This window comes from Biomphalaria glabrata, chromosome 7 (genome assembly GCF_947242115.1).
Source record: "Biomphalaria glabrata chromosome 7, xgBioGlab47.1, whole genome shotgun sequence".
Taxonomy (NCBI): Eukaryota; Metazoa; Mollusca; class Gastropoda; family Planorbidae; genus Biomphalaria; species Biomphalaria glabrata.
Genome location: NC_074717.1, coordinates 25,876,141 through 25,897,240, shown reverse-complemented (window position 1 = coordinate 25,897,240; position 21,100 = coordinate 25,876,141). Strand labels below are relative to the sequence as shown.

Here is a 21,100-nt window from a genome sequence, read left to right as displayed (position 1 = left end):
AAAGATGCTAAAAATTTTCAACAAAGGTTAAACTCGAAAGAAAGAAAGAAGAAATGATAAATAACAAATTTAGACTACCATACAGAATTAGAACTCTGTGATGATTTTACTTTTTAAATTATTTGGCGCACAGGAAGTTCATTAAAAATCTAGATCTAGAATCTAGATAGTTATTATCTGTTTGTTTACACTAGCTAGAATAGTAGAGATCTCTCATCTAGTATAAGTAAGGCTCTGTAAGGTTGAAAGGTAATGAAGGAAATTAGATCTATATCACGAGAATCGAGATTCAAACTTTAAATCTAGATCTATATAGAGTGCAGAGCTTTATTTTTATGATATGTACTATTAAAAACTATTACTATTAAATAAGTCTATTATATTATTGTCAATATAATGAATATTTCAGAATATTAATTATCATTATGACAATTAGAATAATTAGATCTATGTTTAAGTTTAGTTTAGTAATATAATTAATATTAGATTCTAGTATTATTACTACTTTTTATTTTAAATTTATTACAATATCATGCATATTTGAATATTTATATTATAATTATATTAAATTTAAATTAATTATATTAGTAAATTATTAGTATGAAATCTACTCATACTCATAGTAATAATCATTTGATTTTAAAATTTTAGATCTAGATTTCTAGATCTACTAGTAACTATGACAACTATGTTTAGGGCAAGTGTAGGGATGTGAAATAAAAAATCTATCTTTGAAAAAACAATTTTTCGTTAGTTACAGTTAGTACATCATTAAAATACTTTGAAAGAACTTTCCAATGGCCATGGTGTATAAATTATGATTGTATGTTTAACAGTAAAAAAGTTATGAATTTTTTGGTGTCGTTTTGACCTAACATTGGTTGACATGGAGCAATGAAGATGAGAGCGTCCCAGCGAGACACCCCCCCTTTCCGATAAAAAAGTTTTAAAAGTTGGAATTTTCAGAGGCCTCCTGGAAATCTCCTGAAATTGCAAAATGTACGAAAAAGTCCTGGAAATATCCGGAAATTATTAAAATCATTAGAAAATTCATACATATATCTCATATATATATATAAATATTTAGACAAAATTGTCATTTTGGGGTGTCATTCAATATGGAAAACGCCAATCCTACGCACAATTAAAAAAAACGGCATTATTTATGCAATACTCGTAATTGTGGAATCTAGTGAAAGAAGCTTCTCGCGCCTACAAACTAATGAAGAATTACTTGAGGTCGACTATTTTCGTAGATAGATTTAAACATTTGGTATTTCCTGCTATTGAGCGTGATCAATGTAGGAAATACAATTTTTATGATATACCCATACTGTATGACTTTGCTACATGCAAGGCTCGTAAAGTAGTTCTGTACATAGTAAATAATGAATAAAATGCAAAGACAAATTTATTTTCTAATACTAACTCTTATTATCCGTATCCCTGCCCAAACTTGGCCATGCAAAATCCGTTTTGCATAAGGCCCCACAACGGTTGAGTCCAGCTTTGCAATTTAGTGATGGGTGAATACAGAGTAGATTACTTGTTTTCCTCCCCCCCCCCCTCCTTTTTTTTTCACCCCTAAAACTATGAGGGGTAGAAATAAAAAAGAGTGATCTTTCCATGACTTCTTGGTCACAACGGTTAAGTCCAGCCTTGCTACTTTGTGACGGGTGAATACTACTTGTTCCCCTCCCCCCCTTCTTTTGTTTTGTAGGGTAACTCTAGTCTGACTGTCAGAAATAAAAGAGTGATCTTTCCTTTACTTCTTGTCCAAACTCGTGAGCCATGATGAGAAATATATATATATATTTATATATATAAATATAGCATCTAGATCTACTTTGTCTTTATTATAGATAAGATATTACTGTGTAGCATTAAAAATAAAATAAAATACTCTGCCCCCGGTAGTTGCACCAAGAAAATTAAATTGATCCCAGATCTAGAGAAATAAAAAAAAATGAAGCAATTTTTTTTAATGTGAATATTTCAGAAACTATTGTGAATACATATAATATACAAAAGTAAATATCAAACTGAACAGTTTCAAAGGAGGAATTTTAATTTATAAAATTTAAAAAATATCATTAGTAAATTACGAAAAACAAATTTTAAAATAATTTTCTTTAAATCGAGTCTATAAAATGATAGATCTAAATGCTTTCCATTTCAAGTTCTCAACACAATAATAATAAGCTTTTGAATTGATCTAGATCTAGATCTTTCTAGTTATATAACTATAGTGTAGATTAGAAAAAGAATATCTTCAGATTTAAGATTTAGATCTATTTAAGTATATTTCTTTGAAAGAATATTTTAGATATATATATAGAATATATCTAGATTTACAGATTTTAGCTACTTGTGCCTCGACATCTACTGTCCAAAAGAACTGCCAAACTTACAGATCTTTATTATATTTTATGTTAATAATCAATGATATTGGTATAAAGAAGGGATTCATTAATTTTACATGTTTTAGTGTACACTAATTTTATTTTACTAATGAAAAAAGCTGGCAAAATGATTATTGATAAAAGGTCATTCCGACCTTTGTGAAATTTTAGTACATGAAAAAGGTGTGCTAAGTTTTAAAGAGTCGTTGACTCATTTGATCATTTTAAATTTGGTATCATTGGAAAGCTGAATGAATTTTCTAAGTGTATGGTTAAAAAATTTATATGTACGGAGACCTATATATGCCTATATTATTTTCCTTGTTATTTGAAATTTTTAAGCATAAATCATACTGTATGAACAAAATTAGTTTTTTTAAGAAACTTTTTTAATATAAGCTACTTATTGATATTTAAACCCATTTGCATCTTATGTCACACCATACTGAAATCTCAAATTAAATCATTAGTAAATATAAAATGAAAGAGGGTTTTACCGGGTGGAAGGGGCGATAAATGTAATCACCTTCTCCCTACCAGGCAGACCAATACTTTTTCTTTTGTATTTTAGTTAAGACTTTTTTTTACAAAAAATCTGTAACTAATACAAGTTATGTATGCTTATTAAATTACATTTTTATATTGAGTCGCCCCAACCCATACTCTTTCATTGCCAAATTATATGCAATCATTAGCAATAATTATAAAAAGGAGAGATGACTCTAATTGTCCTCTTACAGGATAGTTTCCACTCTACCGACCACGACAAAAACATGAAGTTTTAAAACAGAATTGTTAAATATGGCGACAGAGTCTATGTAATTGCGCATAAATTAAAAATTATTATTGAAAAATACGTTTTGGTAAATTTAGATTCATAAAAAAATTTTAAGTCTAAGAGTAACAATTGAGATGAGTTCTGAAGGTAAATATTTTTTTCCTAGCTGCCTTATCCCAACCTTTACTCAATCTGAAATTTTTTCTATTGCATAAATATCTTTGGGACTATAACTCACATTTTTATACTTGAATCCTAAAATTAAAAAAATAGATTAGAATCTAATTGGTCTACCTGATTCCAATTTAAAAAAAAAATTTTTTTTTGCTCAGTGCTTTATATTATAGTTCTTTAACAAAACGAAGTTACAAACAGGCATATTGAACAAAATTAATAACTGATATATGAATTTTTCAAAATATTATTTTTCAAAGAATTTTTTTTTGCGGCAACCCTGAAAGCCATAATCTAAATCTGCGGAGTATCTTTTCTTTTCAAGGAACACATCTGTTGTATTTGCTGTTTTTTTGCGCCGAAGGTTGAAAAACACTGCTTTTTTAAAATTCACATATATGTGTGTGTGTGTATTATATATATATATAATATTTATATATATGCTATACTGCTATACGCACGTTTATGCACAGGGTTAGGGTTTGGAAAAAAATTGTTGATTCCCCCACTCCATAGTTCTGGATCCGCTAGTGGTTAGCGCAAAGGACTTGCCTGACTTGGGCGTCTTGGCCTTGCCGTGGCAATGTGAATGTTTAATAATATTATAATTAATATGTATATAATAGATCTATTATCTTCTATATAGACTAGCTTTTAGACTTCAGAGGATGTATTCTAATATATAGAATCTAGATCTATAGAGTCATAGACTCTAGATAGTCTATTGTATAGAATAAAGATCACTGCCTCACACTGCCTGATAGATATATAGATAGATCTAATTTATTATTAAGTGGTATACCGTTTTATTGTTGTAGATAGATCTAATTTATTATTAAGTGGTATACCGTTTTATTGTTGTAGATGGCAATCTGAACATTAAAAAAAGAAAATTTTTTAAAATCTTTAAAAAAAAAACAAAGCTTATATTAAGCATAGTTGTATCAAATAGTTTGGATAAGTCATGTAATTAAATTTGTAATAGATCTCTAGAGGCTAAAAAAAGAGTTTCAAAATTTTTTTTTAAAAGGGGGAATGACCTAAATTTGAACTCATGGCTCAAGCCTTCTCAGGCTTCTCAAGCAACCACAGTAACCATTCTGCTAGTGGAGAGCTTATGAACATGGAAGATTGTATCATTATCTCTTGTTTCTATAGTCTCATCCTATTTTTCATGTTGTGTTTATTAAGACTGAGACGACGATGTATAAAGGGGACTAATTCAGCTTAAACCACTTCAGTCAAGTACAAATTCTTTCCATTGTTTGAGATATAAACAAAATAATTATATACCATTGTTAATTAGCTAATTGGTAAATTTTTTATTATTGGTTCTCATGTTTTCAGGTAAAAGAAATAACTGTGCAAAATTTCAGCTTGATCCAAGATTGTGTCTGGGAGAAATTATGTGTACAAACTTTTTACCAGACAGGCAGAGTAAGTTGATATAAGCTTTACAAGTATAAAAATTTTTTTATAAAATCCTTAGTGCTGCTGGTAAGGTCATTGGTAAAAAAAACAAGTTATCCCATTAGAGTATACACAGATTCTAGATAAAATTATCTTATTTTCTATATACACTTTAGATTCTATCAAGATAATAAGATCTAGATGGGTAATTGAGTAGACTCAGTCAAAAGAGTAGATTTAATCATCTAGTCTAAATCTAGATCACAGTCATATTGGGTAGCAGTTTGCAACACAGTTAATGTAGTTCCTGTATACAAGAAACTTGACTCACTTTTTATGAGCATCTTGCTATCCACTGTAGTACAGTTTATGACCCTCTTTCTTTGTTGTTTCGACAAAGCTTTTCCAGCATATTTCACTAGAGTCCAATGATGAGAAACAGAGCCTGTTCAGCTCTTTGTGAGCTCTTCAACTTTTCCTTCATCATTTAATGATCTAACATTCCATGTTCCAATAGTGATTTTATTTCTGGCATTGATTTAATTTTTTTATGGACCGGTAATATACTTTTCACCTCCCCCTGGTCTGACTGCAGGCACATCCCTTGGTAACTTGGGTGATAACCGAGCGGATATGGATTTATTTACGGTCATGATTTCGTTTGTAATAACTAGGGCTAGATAATAACATGGCCTACATGATTTAGTCTGCCAACTGAAGCAGTTTTTTCAGGGCATGGCACTATGAGTCACATAAGAAATTTAGGGGTTGGAAGGGGACCAGTGAGGCCGACCATCCAAATGTGCAGCATGCTGTACCCTTAAAGGTACTACCCCTTTCCAATGCCCTTAAAAATGCTATATTTAATTTTATATACTTTATACTGCAAACTTTTTGAACCTAGCAGGCTAACTAGATCTAGATTTTCTATAAATCAACTCAACAGAATATCATTGTTGAATTATGAATAGATAGATCTCTATCTCTAATAAGGTCCAGATCAAGTAACATACAGTCAAAGTCATAATTGAAGGGATGCTTAGGCCATAAGTTAAGGTGCCCAAGCATAGGCATTAAGTAAGTCGATATCTAAATATTTTATCCTTTGCTATCAGGATCCTGGTTTTAGATTTAACTCTTGTTTCTTTGTAGATCTATTCTTTCTTAATATTTTCTACTTTGAAAACTTAAAAAAATAAAATTCAATATGTTCTTTCAACTTTTGTAGCCATGTCAGATATAGTTTATATATCAGATTCACAAAGTGATGAGGATGATGTAAACCTTCCATCTAAGGATGAGTGTGAAGAAAGGTGTCAGCAGTTTGCTGAAATCACTGGTACAGACAGTGCGCTTGCCATGTTTTACTTACAGGACAGAGACTGGAGTGTGGAGGTAATAGAATTGAAATGGTTAACTCAACACACACACAAAAAGCCAGTTATAGGATATAAGAAAGTTGACAGAATTATATGAATCTTGCAAGCTGTCATAGTTTAAGTTATGAAATTGACAGACTCTTTTTTTTTTTAAATAACTGAATAAACCGTGTGATGCATTTAGAGAAGATATTAATGTTCCTATACTTGTGTAAAGCTGGGGAGCTCAGTCTTTATGCTGAGTAATTGTGTGCCGGATACACTTTATGATATATATATATATATATATATATATATATATATACTTGTTGCCATAAATTATATTAGTATGTATTATAGATAGTATAATAAATTACATTTCCAAATAAGTTTTGAGTTTCTCAGAAATTTAAGCCTTTTTTTTTTCTTACATTGCAATGCATTTAAGATATGTTGTACTACTTATCAATTGAGAATAAAAAAACAAACAAACAAGAACAGCCTCCATCATGTCATTATAAGCTCATTATGCTCATCATTTCATTTTTTTTTCTTTATTCTTTAGAGAGCTATAAGTGATTTTTTCAGTGACAACCAGGTCTCAGGAAATCAACAGACATTGTCTAGCAAGAAACAAGAGAAGCACTCTAATGAACTGGGAGTGACAGGAGCTAGAAATGCCACCACTGATGGTCAATTGTCAAAAGTTTCAGGGACAGAATCTTTCACTCAGCAAAATAACTTGTCCTGTCCAACAACATTGTAAGTTTATTTTTGGAAAGCAGTTACCCAATAAGCGGACTGTTAGATTAGAAACATTATATCTATTTTTTAATGGATCTCATTCATGGATTATGTGATAATATGTTAAACTCAAAAATGTGCTCAGGAGTGGCATAACAAAATATAAGTGGGTTTGGGTTCAAGTATATATATACTCCTCCTCCCTTCAAATTAACCTTAGAATCACAAAATCTTTTCAATATTATTCTTTTGGCTAGTTCCAGGAATAAATTCATTCTTCATATCAGCTATTGGTTGTTGTAAATATCTGTTTGTACTATATATTCTACTTACTGTTGTATACACTATTGTAGCTTGATGATAGAACCATTATCTCTCGATATTCCAGATACTGTGTACTTTCCTCTTGCTTATCCTGTTGGCATACAAACACATGCACAAATATTTTATACTGTCTGTCAACCCATATATATGGTATATTAAATGTCTAAAAAAAAATTGCTTAAATTGTGTTCTTTTATAAACTCATGAGTGGGATGTGGACAAATTCTCAGGACTTGAACATTAACTTTAAAACAGTCCTTGTTACCCAGAAATCTGAGTATTGTGGACTCAGATTTTGTTTTTTATTTCTTGGTTTGCCTACTACAATGAACTCAGATAACATTCACAGATAATTTCCTTAAAATAAGAAATTTTACTTTAACGGCCCTAAACCACATTAAATACATAAAACTAACAAAAATGATTTAATACATTAGTTATAATCATTAATAAAAGCTCCCAATCTGACAAAACATGCACGAAAATAATAGTAGATTCCATTGTAAACAAAAGTAAAGAAAGACAAATTTAACAGTGATGCCTTTCAATAAAGGGTGAGTCGCTGATATCACATAAGTGGTGCTTTGAAAATTAGATCACATACTGCTTTTAAATCATATTTTAAAAATGGTTTATAGGTAGTTGATTAAGTCATGCACTCGTAGCATTTTTTAAAAATGGACATGCTTTTGGAAGACAAAATCATTTTATTTAAATATTTAAAACACACTGAAGACGCATAAGCATGCTAATAAAATGCAGCTCTATAAACTGGTGTACAAGTCTTTTAACCTGTTTTAAAAATGATTTGTAGATAATTAGAACTCACATTGAAATTCTGCCTTATTCAATTCGCTTCATTGTTGTTGTTTTTTTCATTCGTTGTCATTTTCGACAAAAAAAAAATTGTTTATTCAAAATCAGCTATTTCTGGTTCCAGATAATTCCCATGAGCTATACCACCCACCAATCCAGTGGGTTTGTGGTGGTCAGCAATCCTTCAACAAGTTGCTTTTGATTGATTTGTAGTGTCGCATTGTGTGTGCGCAATGGAATTAATGATTAAGTTAAAAAACGTGTGAACACAGGTGGCCAGTACTGTGTAAGTCTAGAGATAAACTAAAACTAATCAACTGACACCTCTCCTCCCATCACCCTCACTCTTAAAGTTAACCATGGGTCAGACAATATGCACTTACTAGATTGATATTTTGTAAGTTTTAAACAGAATGACATCAGAAATTTCTAAAAATTCAATATTTTTCTTAAAATTGTAGTGTAAATGATGTTGGACCCCCCCCCCCCCCCCCTTTCCACCCCAGAAAAAAAACAACACAGTATTTTCTGGAAGTTTTTGTTAAAAAAAAAAAGAAATACCTTTGTTTTATTTTATTTACAAGGGAAGTAACTTTGGAGAAGATAAATATTTTTTTGTCTATTTCCCTTGTTGAAGAGTAATTCTAAGTTCAATTTGAACTGATCCACCCGGTTCCCAAACAGCTCAAATTAAAATGACTCCAAAGCATGTTTATTTGTATTTAAATGCATATTAAATTTTGAAATACAGAAGACAACACTTTAATAGGACCATAAATATCCTTAGGGCCTAAGCAGGATGTAGGCTCTAATGAAATTGAATTGGCAAATGTGCATATAGTACTGAGAATAAAGTATGCAATATACAGTATACAATAGTTTCCTTATTTTTAAAGTTTAAATGTATGTACATACAATAGTCTTACATCATGTTACAGAACAAAAGATTAACTTGCATAGGACCCAAAAAAATGCTCCTGTTCTTTTATTAACTCTTTCAGTGCAGCGTTACTCTCAGCAAGTAACTTTGCTAGCGCTGGTCAGTGCGGTGTTACTCTCAGCGAGTAACTTGGTTTATAATATTTATTTCACTATCTTTTTTATGTTAAACTTTTTATTTCTCTCTCTTTTTTTTTTATTTACTGGATGTGGTACTGATTGTTCTTTGTTTTGATACTAAATTTGATGCAGTACCAACATGTTTAAAAACAAATAGACAACATTATGTTAATGGTTCCTCTTTTTTAGTTTATTTCCCGGGACCCAAAAAATGTAAATAATACAATTTCTTAGTACATTTGTTCATCTTTTATGAAATTTAAAGTCATTAAATGTGTTTAGTATTGTTGATATTTAATATTTATGGATTAAATGGTTAATTGAAAGGTTAAATCTTTCAGAATATCAAATTTTAAAGAATTTTAAAAAATATTTTCTTTTTCCGTACTCAGTTTAAAATTACCGGTAATGAAAAAAATAATTTTTTTGAATAATTTATTTAATTTACTAATCTGTTTTAGCCCAATCATTTTTCTTTACAATAAAATCAAATATATTAGATTATTTAATAAAATATAAAAGTTATAGTTGTTTTAGTTACTCTACCCCCCTTGAAATTTTGTGTTCATTCCGGAAAACTCCATTTTTTTCGATCAAAATAATTCGCACTTAAAGAGTTAAGTAAATGGTTTAACTTGTGAACTTACCATCCTGTACAACTAAAGTCAATTTTCTTTTATTGGTTCTAAAATAGGCCAACATGTTCTGGTATTTGTCTATGACGTGTATAGGGTGATGTTTAATGGTAGTCATGTTTTGTTAGGCCCTATCACTGATGTGTAAGTGTTCTAAATAGATCGTGAAAGTGTCAAATGATGTTGGACAGTGGTGCCCAACCTGTTGTGCCCTGGGGGTCCGGGGTCAAATAAATTTTTGACACATGTGTCACAGGCAGCATCACCACAAAAAATAAATCCTATAGTCTAATTTAACAGAGACTCTTGGCCTGATCAGAAGTCTAAAGAGTATAGAGAGCACATGAATTTGACTCGCAGGCCATAGTTTGGGCATCACTGGTGTTTGAGGTCGTATTTCAAGCTAATTTAATTCTGTTCATGAAAAATCAATTAGAGCACTGCTAGTATCAAAAAGGGAAGGGGGCATAATTTGCCAGTGTTGATACTACTTCATCTTATAAGGTGTTTCATGGTGGGAAAAGAAAAGCATTGCTTTTAAATGGAAGAGAGAGCAACTAAAAAAAAGTTACATGCAAGCAATGTACATTCTTTACTTTAAAAAAATAAAGTAGCCTTAGAGAAATATTCTAATTTAGTGGGCTGTTCCCCTAGCCAGTGATTATAAGGCAATGTTTAGTTACCACTATGAGCTTCTGTTCCACCTAAAGCATAATTTTAAAAAAAAAAAAAAAATTACTAATAGACCTTGCGATCTATAGGGCAGATTACGTAAAGGTCATCTGTTTCTGTGGCCCTGGTTAACTAAAGTGTCATGTGGCCAGCACAAGGACCAACAGCTTTTGTTTTTCACCAACTAATGTCAGGTACCCATTAGAGCAACGTGGACTCAGAGGTGCCCTAAAGATCCTGAAATTCAAAATACCAATCTTCACCAAGATTCGAACCCCAGTTTGGAAGCCAAGCCTCTCCACCTAAATAATAATAGTATATCTATATTATCCTTGAGAAAATTCATCTTACAAAACATCATGACTAAAGCTAATAAAATATATGTTCATTCTGCAGTTCACTCAAACATCACATGTTAAATTTTACAGAAAGTTGGGTTTTATTCAATGATTTGCCAAGGGAATAAAAGTGTTTATGTATCTGTTATTTTTATTTTGTGATTGGTGTTTTGTATCTACTTTGGGATGTAAAAATAAAGTTTATAATCCACTACAGCAAAATGTATTTAGTTGGCATGTTGAAATCTTCAGTTAAAAAAATGCTAAACTTGAGTGGTTTATTTATTTCTCAGTCCACCTATTAAGCAGACGCAGACTTCTCATGTCAATAGACTGTGTCTACTCTCATGGAACATTGATGGTCTGGACCCAGACAATTTAGTCTCAAGGACAGAGGGTGCCTGCAGCATGCTTTTGCAGTAAGTTTAATTATTGATCAATGGGTTTGTCTTTATAATAATTTAGTTAAAATTTAAAAAGTATATGTTAGCAAATTTAACTGAAATCAAATGTAAAAAAGTAAATCAACATTTCCTGAGATGCCTACAAGTGGATACTGAAATACGCATGATTCACCTAACATTACTTGGTTAAGAAGTCATCCTTTCTATATTTTATTTTTCCATATTTGTTATTTTTAATTTTATGTATTATTATTTTATTGAAACTAAAATTGTTAGATTTGTATTTCCTATAAAACTACTTAAAAAATATAGAACAATTGTAAAGCTATTATTCATTTTTGTTCTTTCAAGTGAAAATCCTGAAATAATTTTCCTCCAAGAGATAGTCAACACAAGTCTACAGATCATTAAAGCTCGCTGTGTAAATTATGAAATCTTTTTAGGCCTGGAAGGGGACAAACCAGCACCAGTATGATAATTAATAACTTCTTAACAAGTATTAGCTTCCTCCTAAATTATAGACACTTTCCTACATGTCTCTTTTTTTTGTGAACATAAATTTGAGTTGGGCGAAGCTATGTTAAATATAGGAAAAGAAATCTCTGACTAATGGTTCATTGTGGGTGTATTTTTTACTAGAACTTTGACCTGTTGGCTTTTTATGTTTTAAAGATTTAAGCCTTAAACATATCTGGAAAAATACTTACATCATCATTAATTACTAGCTAATATAAATATTAAATTTTCTTGTCAATTGTCTAATAAGTATATAGACTTTTGCCAGGGTTTATTATCTGCCATTTATCAGTATAACAATGTCTTGCCTTCACTCAGGATTCTTATTTCACTGCTATCTTGCTGAGAAAAGATTGTGCAACTGTTGAGCGTGTTACCCTTGCAGAGTTCCCAGAAAGTAGGATGTCTCGAAACCTTCTGGAAGTACAGGCAAGTGGTGCTATCTATTATTTACATTGCATGTTTTGAACACTTTTATTCATTTAAACTTTGTTGTCTGTTGTGCTGTCCTAGAAAAGAGAACACTGCATTGAACTCACATATAGTCATAGAGAGGTATGTGTTTTCATGCAAATGTTTTCTAATGAATACAATGCATAACACTATGTCAGACTTCGGTAACAAGTTCTGTAGATACAGCTACAAAACTATTTGTTTTGTCAAAAAATCAGCACATTTAAACATTTAGAATTATTTTAAAATTTGAACTTTTTAAGTGAAAAAAATCTAATTCATTTTACTTTAATAGCCAACTCAATGCTAAACACTATCAGAAAATAATTGGCCTTTACTCCCTTACTTTGCCTTATTTTGTTTGAGACCCACTTGCACTGCTGTAGTTCTCAAATTTTGTTTACTAATTTTTTTTGTTTCCTTGACTTTGTAATTGCTAAAAGTCATATGTTGACCACAATAAAAAATATCCTATAATAAAATTCCTGAAAATAAAGTGAATTCTGTTTTATTTAACTATTTTGAATTAATTTGAGGATAGATTTTAATTTTGATTATTTCATACAGTTGTGTGCTATTAACTAGCTATATAGATTTTAAGTTTATTTCATACAGTTGTGTGCTATTAACTAGCTATATAGATTTTAAGTTTATTTCATACAGTTGTGTGCTATTAACTAGATGTTTTGATACTACAAACATTTTTGTATATAGTAAATGTTTTGAAAAATAGACTTGCTTTTTTTTTTCTGGCCATGCAATCTAATCACTTGGTTTCTTCTTCCAGTGCAGTGTTAAGTCCATCCCAATGACTTTACTAACCAGTCATCTGGAGAGTACAGCTGAATATACAAGTGAAAGAAAAAGTCAGCTCAGCCAGGCATTTTCCAGAATGAACAAAATAGATAAAAACAGGGTTGTCTTGTTTGGCGGTGACTTGAATCTACGAGATAAGGAGGTGAGCTAGCCCAGACCAATCATTATATCAGGCCTAAACACAGACCTGTGATGTGGCAACGAGCTATTGGTCTCAATTGACCAGGCCTACTATAATCAATGGTCTCATTTTAGCTAAGTAAGAATACAATTTAAAAAACAAGGTTACAAAGACAGTTTGTGTGGAAACACAAAATGAAAATCGGTCCCCGAAGTGGTCCACCCAAGCAGGTAACAAGGCAGGTTTCAATATTATCAGAATGAAATGATAGAAAATAATGGAGAAAAAAAAACAGATCTTGTGTGGTGTCCCAGCGGTCCAGCAGACCAAAGGATAGGTGAAAGTGAGTGTGAAGTTAGATGTGAACCTGGCCTTACTGCTGTTTTATAATGAATATCTAATTGTTTTGTAAAGGGCCAATCTCTTATTCCTCAAGAATAAAACATTTCCGTTAAAAAAAAAAACAACTTTTTTTTCTTTGGTTAGGTGTTCTATGTAGTGTGTATATAGCACTGCAGTTCACGCGATAATATGAAAAACTACTTATTAATTGTTGTTTTAAATTATGTCTGACTTATTGCATACTAAACAGATTTTTTATCTTTAAAAAAATAGTAAACATTTTTGTGTGTGTAAATATAGTACTTAGTATAACAGAACTTATACAAATATAAAACAAGATTACAAAGAGAGTTTGTGTTACACAAACTCAGAGGCGGCCCCCGTCGAAGTCGGATCCCTGTCGGATCTGCATATTCGCAAATAATATTCAAGAGGTGATTTAATTTTGATGTAAAATGTTTTACACGTTTCGGATGTTCCTTCAGAGTTGAAGATAATTACTTCCTAGTCCAAACCTCCCGCAGGACGACGGGGGATGGGAGCGGGCAGGGTTTGAACCCTGGGCCATCCATAAATCTGAACGACAGTCCAGCGCGCAAACCGCACGACCAGGCAGCCATCCGATGGTCAAAAGTAATAATGTTTCAAAGATTCATTTGCCGTAAATTTAAATTTAATAAAAAATAGTAGATTAGTTTTAGTATATTAAAACATTACAATATTGATCAAAACGTTTGGAAATGAAAATCTACACTTTTTTTTACACTTTAAGTTTAGAAATTTTGAAATTCTACATCTTAATCTAGTCTATTTTAGTCTAAACTAGATCTAGAAATTCTAGATCTAGACTCTAAAATAATTTTAATTACAATATAATTCCAGATCTAGATATACTGTAATAAAAATCTAAATCTAGTTTAAAAAATCTAGATTCGATCTAAATCAAGATATCATTCTTTTTTTAAACGCGAGTCACATAACGAGGCTTAATAAACATTACTATGCCGAGTTCTTTTTTCATTTCGTTTGAAGAATTTATTCCATACAACGTCAGAGGGAAAAAAAAAACACTACGTCACACGGCCTAGCTAGACTAAAAATCGCCTTCATCTATAAGAGCCATTTATCGAGTGTTCATAGACTTTGGTGCACCGAGTGCGTTCTTTAAGCATTTCATGTAAAGAATTCATTCCATATGATGTCAAAGGAAAAAAAACACTACATCACACGGCCTAGCTAGAATAAAAATCGCCTTCATCATTACAAGCCTTTTATCGAGTGTTCATAGACATTGGTGCACCGAGTGCGTTCTTTTAGCATTTCTTTTAAAGAATTCATTCCATATGACGTCAAAGGAAACAAAAAACACTACGTAACAAGGCCTAGCTAGACTAAAAATCACCTTCATCAACACGAGCAATTTCTCGAGTGTTCATAGACATTGGTGCACCGAGTGCGTTCTTTTAGCATTTCATTTAAAGAATTCATTCCATGTGACGTCAAAGGAAAAAAAAAACACTACGTCACACGGCTTAGTTAGACTAAAATATGTTTTCATTAATACAAGCAATTTTTTCTAGGGTTAATAGACATTGGTGCACCGAGTGCGTTCTTTTAACATTACATTTAAAGAGTCCATTCATATGACGTCAAAGAAAAAAAATTCGATTACCTCACAATAGGCTAGTACCGGTACCATAAAAAAAAATGTCTTTATTTACACGAGATATTTAACGAGGGTTCATAGACATTGGTGCACTGAGTTCTAATAGAATTTATTTAAAAAGGATCAAAGCCGCATTGTTTTTGCGTTTTGTCTGTCAGTCGGTCTGTCCATCATCTTGATATAAAAAAAAACAACTAAAAGTTATTAAAAATTGATTAACCTTTATTTTACGTTTCAAAACATCGCAATAATTTTTAGGTATGAACACAATTGAAAAGTTTATATAATAGATTGTTACGGATGTTTGTATAAATAGTAAAAGAAAAAGAGAATTTCAGATAAAAGTAATACTGTTAATTAAATTTTTTGGATGGTCTCGTATAAAAATTAGATGTACTACAGCCATGTGGAGAGATTTTCATACCTTACTTTGGTGTTTGGATTCTGTTTTCCTTAAAAATCGGAACATAATATTAACGATAATTTGATTTTTTAATGTTTTAGGTAGAAAGTTAAATGTACTGTAAGAGAGTAGTGAGTTAAAATATTTTTCATAAAAATCCGTAAAAACATTATTTCGTAAATGAGAAGATTATTTGTTTATTAATTAGAAGAGGGAGTTCAAACAATTATTTGGCGTTAGTAGATTTTTAAATAAATTCGGAAATTTCTGGCGACGATTTGTAAGAAACAAAATCCGGAACTTTCTTTATCAATTACAAAACTTCTATGTTATGTTTTACAAGAAAATTAAATGTCTAAAAAGTAATTTTCAGTAATCAATTCTAGTAAATTACTTTTTTTTAAAGCCTTATGCGATTTCAAACAATCATTAGGCATAATTCATGTTTTATAAAACAATATCCGGAACATTTTTACACTTAATGAAATATAAGTCAGTATAGAGATTTTGATTTTGCATTAATATGCTATTTACATAAAAAACGGAACAACATATTATTGATAATGTGTTTTTGCAACGTTTAAGCATGGAAATTGAATGTAATATAAATTAGAAGAGCAAACAAACATTTGTTGGGGTTGATTAGTTTTGCACAAAAAAATCCGGAACAATTAATTTTTAGATACTTAAAACTATTGAGATGTTATGGGAGGAACATTAAAGTGTAAATCAGATTTTCAATAGCTTTTAGAGTTCTAGTTTTTTTAATCTAATCGTGACGGACAGACTGACCAACAGACAAAACGCACAAAAATAATCTTCTTTTATTCGGATGGGGGCACTAAACAAAAAATAAATAAAATCTGATTTTTTTAAAAAGTTTAAGGAATCGGTTTAGCACCTGATCATGTAGCGACGTTACGCTACTGCATGAAAATCGCTGCATAAAAAGTCCATTAAAAAAAAATGTGCGTGATATTTACATACAAAATGCATTATTAGCCTTTATAAACAAATAGAAATGTTTTCTTTTAATTTTAGCAGCTAGTTGACCAGAAAAAACATCTTTAACTATTATTTATATTTGTTATAAACATTTCCTGTACATTTTAAAAATATATTTGACTTAGTGATACTGAAAATACACAAAAATTGTCCATCTTTGTTAGCATATTGTAACATTGCCTCCCGTACATTTACTTAATTGTTTTAGAATTGGTGTATTTTTATGAAAAAATCGCTTGCATAATTAATTTTATAAATTAAACGGTTTGCTTTTAGAAAACCAAAAGTAGCCGTTGCACCTAAACTTTTCAAGCCGCATTTAATGATGAAATAATATTTTTCATATCTCTTCTAGTTTTCGAGATCTGAGTGTGACAGACAGACAGACGGACATTTTGCACAAACCTAATAGCGGCTTTTTCCCCTTACGGGGGCCGCTAAAAAGATATTTTTTTGACAAAAAATCTACAACCGTTTGCATAAATGTGTTAAAAATATGATGCATAGTCTCCCCTAATAAAGAGCCTCAAGTGTTTGTTACTATTAATAGTGAATAGTTGTAAAAGAGAAAAAACTGCTTGCATAAGTGATTTAAAAAATTAGACTTTTCGATTTCAGAAAAGAAAAACGTAGCCGTTGCATCAGAACTTTGAATGGTCTAAAATATTGTGATGTCGGATTTTCACCATCTTTTCTAGTTTACGAGATCTAAATGGGCCGGCCGGACAGACAGGCCACACAAAACTAAAAGCGTCTTTACCCCTTTTGCGGGCCGCTAAAAAAACATTACTAGAAATAAATTATACAAAGGAAATGTAATTTGTCTTCATTATTGAAAATGTGAAGCCATTTATAAAATCTAATAAGTTTTGTCTACAAATCAAGCCATGACATCTTTTGTTTAGAATCAATGTTTCTCTATATAGCTCAGGGGATTTAATAAAGGCTACTTTGATAGACTGACTGACAGTAATAAAATTTTTGAACATTCTGGAATTATCATAAATTTTGTCAAAATGTATAGTATTTTGTTCAATTTCCATCCAAATGATAATAATATGCAATTTAACAAGATGCTTAGAGCTATTAATACAATGCATGTACAATTATTTAGTCATTGGATAAATTATACTGCTGACACTAGTTGTAAAAAACCATGTTTAGTTTTTAACCTATTCTCCTTTATTTCTTTAAGTATTTTTAGTAATAGTTAAACAATGTCATATACAGATCTACCTGTCCATAGAACAGATATTGTCCAATGCTTTTAAGTCAACAGTTATTGTGTGTGACCAGCTTTATTAGAGCTTGGTTAACTTTCTCAAATCAAGTTTCAAAATACTGATGTCACCATCAGAACTCAAACCCACATCGTGGCATTGTTAGCCCAAGGCTGCACCACTTGGTCACCCTGACCTTCCTCAATTAGTTTTGAATAAATGAGAAATGTAATTATTGTTTTTAATATATTGGTAGAAAATAATTGTATAGGGCCAATAACTAAAATGAAAATGGTAAGTTTCAGTGGTCCTGACTTGACAGTATTTCAAAGAATTTGCTGGGAGTGCTAGGTGAAGAATGAATGCTACATCTAACTAATGAAAACAAAATTAGGATGTTAGTTTTTTTTTTCATACAACTGTACACCCTCCAAGACTCTTTTGCAAAGTAAAACAATTATTGTCACCTGAATTCTTTCTAAAGGAAAAATTCTTTTAACAAAGCAAATTTTATATTGGACAAATTTTAAATGCTTTTCATCTTAAATAAATGTCACAATTTAATGTCACTATTTAAAATTTTATCTCTGAATCAGTTGACTGGAAGCTCAGCTCTACCTGAAGGTGTGATAGACATATGGGAGTACACCGGCAAAAGGGCCCAGGCTCGATACACATGGGACCTGACTATCAATGACAACAAGCAGATGAGCGCCAAGTTTCAACCTCGCTGCAGATTTGATCGTGTTTACATGAGGAACAGTGTCCCTGCACTTTTGAACCCAGTGTATTTTGAGTTGGCTGGGATCCAGAGGCTGTCATCTTGTCAGAGGTTTCCAAGTGACCACTGGGGCATCCTCTGTCATTTTGATATTAAGTAGTCAGATCTCCCTGTGCAGTTAGCAAAAAATGCATCTTTTCATTTTCCTCAAGTCTCTGAGATAATGTTATCATAAGAGAAAAATGTATTTCTTAATGCTGGAATTTATTAATTATTTTTTTGTCAATCATAAATTGGAGCAAAGCAACCTTAACTTTTTAAAAAGTTTTACATAAAAAAATAATTTCAAACTTTTTTTTCTGTATAGCCAAAACAAAACTTTGAATAAATGCATTTTGCCTAATTTGTTATATGTTGTTACAAAGTAAGTTCTAGGCAGGACTCTAATGATTGTCTTCATTCAGAAAATGGATTCCTGTTGGTTTGTGTTAATACTTGTAGTAATTGATGTGTTCTACAAACTCAGTTCACACAAATGTTGTCTAATGAGATGTGTTCATTTTCAAATGTCTTTCACTTTTGCCGCCCCCCCCCCCCCCCCCCCCCCCAAACAAAAACAATTTACTAATTGAACTATAATCATTAATATGCTCCTTAATATTTCTTACTTCACAACAAATTTATTTTCATTTACCAATATGTGATAATTTCAGATGGTTTTATTAGTTCTCTGTTGGGTCACAGAAAATGTTTGCGACATGAAACATCACAAAATTTTTTAAATGTTTGAAACTCACAGATTTGAATTATGTACATATATTATGTAAATGAAGATAAATGTAATTATAGATTTGTAAATAGATTTTAATAAAAATGCACATCTGTTGTATGTATACCGGTACTGAAATAGAGAGAATTTTTCTTTCATGTTGACATTTTTATTTGAAGTATTAAAAACGTATATCAACTTGTAACTTGTTTTATATTTGTTAGTGCCACCGATAAGTGTCAAGTCAGAGCACTGTGTAGTTAAAAAATCGTCATTGACTTTGGTTACTTTTTACACTATTGATCACTTCAGAAATATATTTACAAATAGATTTATTCTCACAGTACTTGTTGACAGTCTATTAACTAGTACACATGTGTACATCATGGCAAGAGTAGAAGTGAATATATTTATATAAATATATACAGCTCCTCCATTGTCTTCAAAGTTGAACACATTTCTAATTTCATACGAACTCAAAGATGGCTTTAAAATCCAATCCTCGGTTTAAAAAGCCAATCGGCATCAGTAAGTTGGGTCTACTGCAGATAAGCCTGCTACTTCTCTCAGGCATGGGTAAGTTGGTTCTACTACAGATAGACCTGCTTCTTCTCTCAGGCATGGGTAAGTTGGTTCTACTACAGATAGGCCTGCTTCTTCTCTCAGGCATGGGTAAGTTGGTTCTACTACAGATAGGCCTGCTTCTTCTCTCAGGCATGGGTAAGTTGGTTCTACTACAGATAGACCTGCTTCTTCTCTCAGGCATGGGTAAGTTGGTTCTACTACAGATAGACCTGCTTCTCTCAGGCATGGGTAAGTTGGTTCTACTACAGATAAGCCTGCTACTTCTCTCAGGCATGGGTAAGTTGGTTCTACTACAGATAGGCCTGCTTCTTCTCTCAGGCATGGGTAAGTTGGTTCTACTACAGATAGGCCTGCTACTTCTCTCAGGCATGGGTAAGTTGGTTCTACTACAGATAGACCTGCTTCTCTCAGGCATGGGTAAGTTGGTTCTACTACAGATAGACCTGCTTCTCTCAGGCATGGGTAAGTTGGTTCTACTACAGATAGGCCTGCTACTTCTCTCAGGCATGGGTAAGTTGGTTCTACTACAGATAGACCTGCTTCTCTCAGGCATGGGTAAGTTGGTTCTACTACAGATAGGCCTGCTTCTTCTCTCAGGCATGGGTAAGTTGGTTCTACTACAGATAGGCCTGCTTCTTCTCTCAGGCATGGGTAAGTTGGTTCTACTACAGATAGACCTGCTTCTCTCAGGCATGGGTAAGTTGGTTCTACTACAGATAGACCTGCTTCTCTCAGGCATGGGTAAGTTGGTTCTACTACAGATAAGCCTGCTACTTCTCTCAGGCATGGGTAAGTTGGTTCTACTACAGATAGACCTGCTTCTCTCAGGCATGGGTAAGTTGGTTCTACTACAGATAAGCCTGCTACTTCTCTCAGGCATGGGTAAGTTGGTTCTACTACAGATAGGCCTGCTTCTTCTCTCAGGCATGGGTAAGTTGGTTCTACTACAGATAAGCCTGCTACTTCTCTCAGGCATGGGTAAGTTGGTTCTACTACAGATAAGCCTGCTACTTCTCTCAGGCATGGGTAAGTTGGTTCTACTACAGATAGGCCTGCTTCTTCTCTCAGGCATGGGTAAGTTGGTTCTACTACAGATAGACCTCCTGCTACTTCTCTCAGCTTTTTGTTGGCTCTACGTTCTTTAATGCTGGCCACTCTCCTTGCCTCGGATCTTGAAACTCCTGCACTCATAACTATGAGGAGCGATTGAGTGCTAGTGTTTACCAGCTGTGATTGTCAATATCGCACTCCTTGATGGAGCTTTTAAGGGTGCCTTTGTATCTCTTGTGTTGAGCCCCCGAGAGAGCTTTCTTGTACACAGCTCCCCACAAAATTGTTGGATTTTAATGTCTGATAAACCAATTTTTTT

General features: G+C 32.1%; 2 protein-coding genes across 4 annotated transcripts in view; one reads left to right on the top strand and one right to left on the bottom strand.

The window, feature by feature from the left end:
* LOC106057393 (transmembrane protein 163-like) overlaps positions 1–9,814 on the bottom strand; it is a 38,544-nt gene extending 28,730 nt beyond the window's left edge. Inside the window, exons 1-2 of the mRNA XM_056035916.1 lie at positions 9,713–9,814; positions 7,200–7,281 (exon numbers count right to left, since the gene is read on the bottom strand). Of these exons, the coding sequence (XP_055891891.1) occupies positions 7,200–7,281; positions 9,713–9,715 (85 nt within the window). The 5' untranslated portion in view covers positions 9,716–9,814. The remainder of the gene's footprint in view (positions 1–7,199; positions 7,282–9,712) is intronic.
* On the top strand, positions 115–18,978 carry LOC106079775 (tyrosyl-DNA phosphodiesterase 2-like). 3 transcript variants are annotated; one of them, XM_056035915.1, is made up of 9 exons: positions 171–249; positions 5,758–5,841; positions 5,993–6,159; positions 6,688–6,884; positions 11,004–11,129; positions 11,466–11,583; positions 11,949–12,059; positions 12,871–13,041; positions 18,253–18,978. In XM_056035915.1, the coding sequence occupies exons 3-9, from the start codon at positions 5,995–5,997 to the stop codon at positions 18,535–18,537; spliced, it is 1,173 nt and encodes a 390-aa protein (XP_055891890.1). In that variant the 5' UTR covers positions 171–249; positions 5,758–5,841; positions 5,993–5,994; the 3' UTR covers positions 18,538–18,978. The 3 variants fall into 3 exon arrangements, with proteins under 3 accessions (XP_055891888.1, XP_055891890.1, XP_055891889.1); XM_056035914.1 differs by lacking the exon at positions 171–249 and adding an exon at positions 3,568–5,590; XM_056035913.1 differs by lacking the exon at positions 5,758–5,841 and having other exon boundaries at positions 115–249.
* The last annotated feature ends 2,122 nt before the right edge of the window (positions 18,979–21,100 follow it).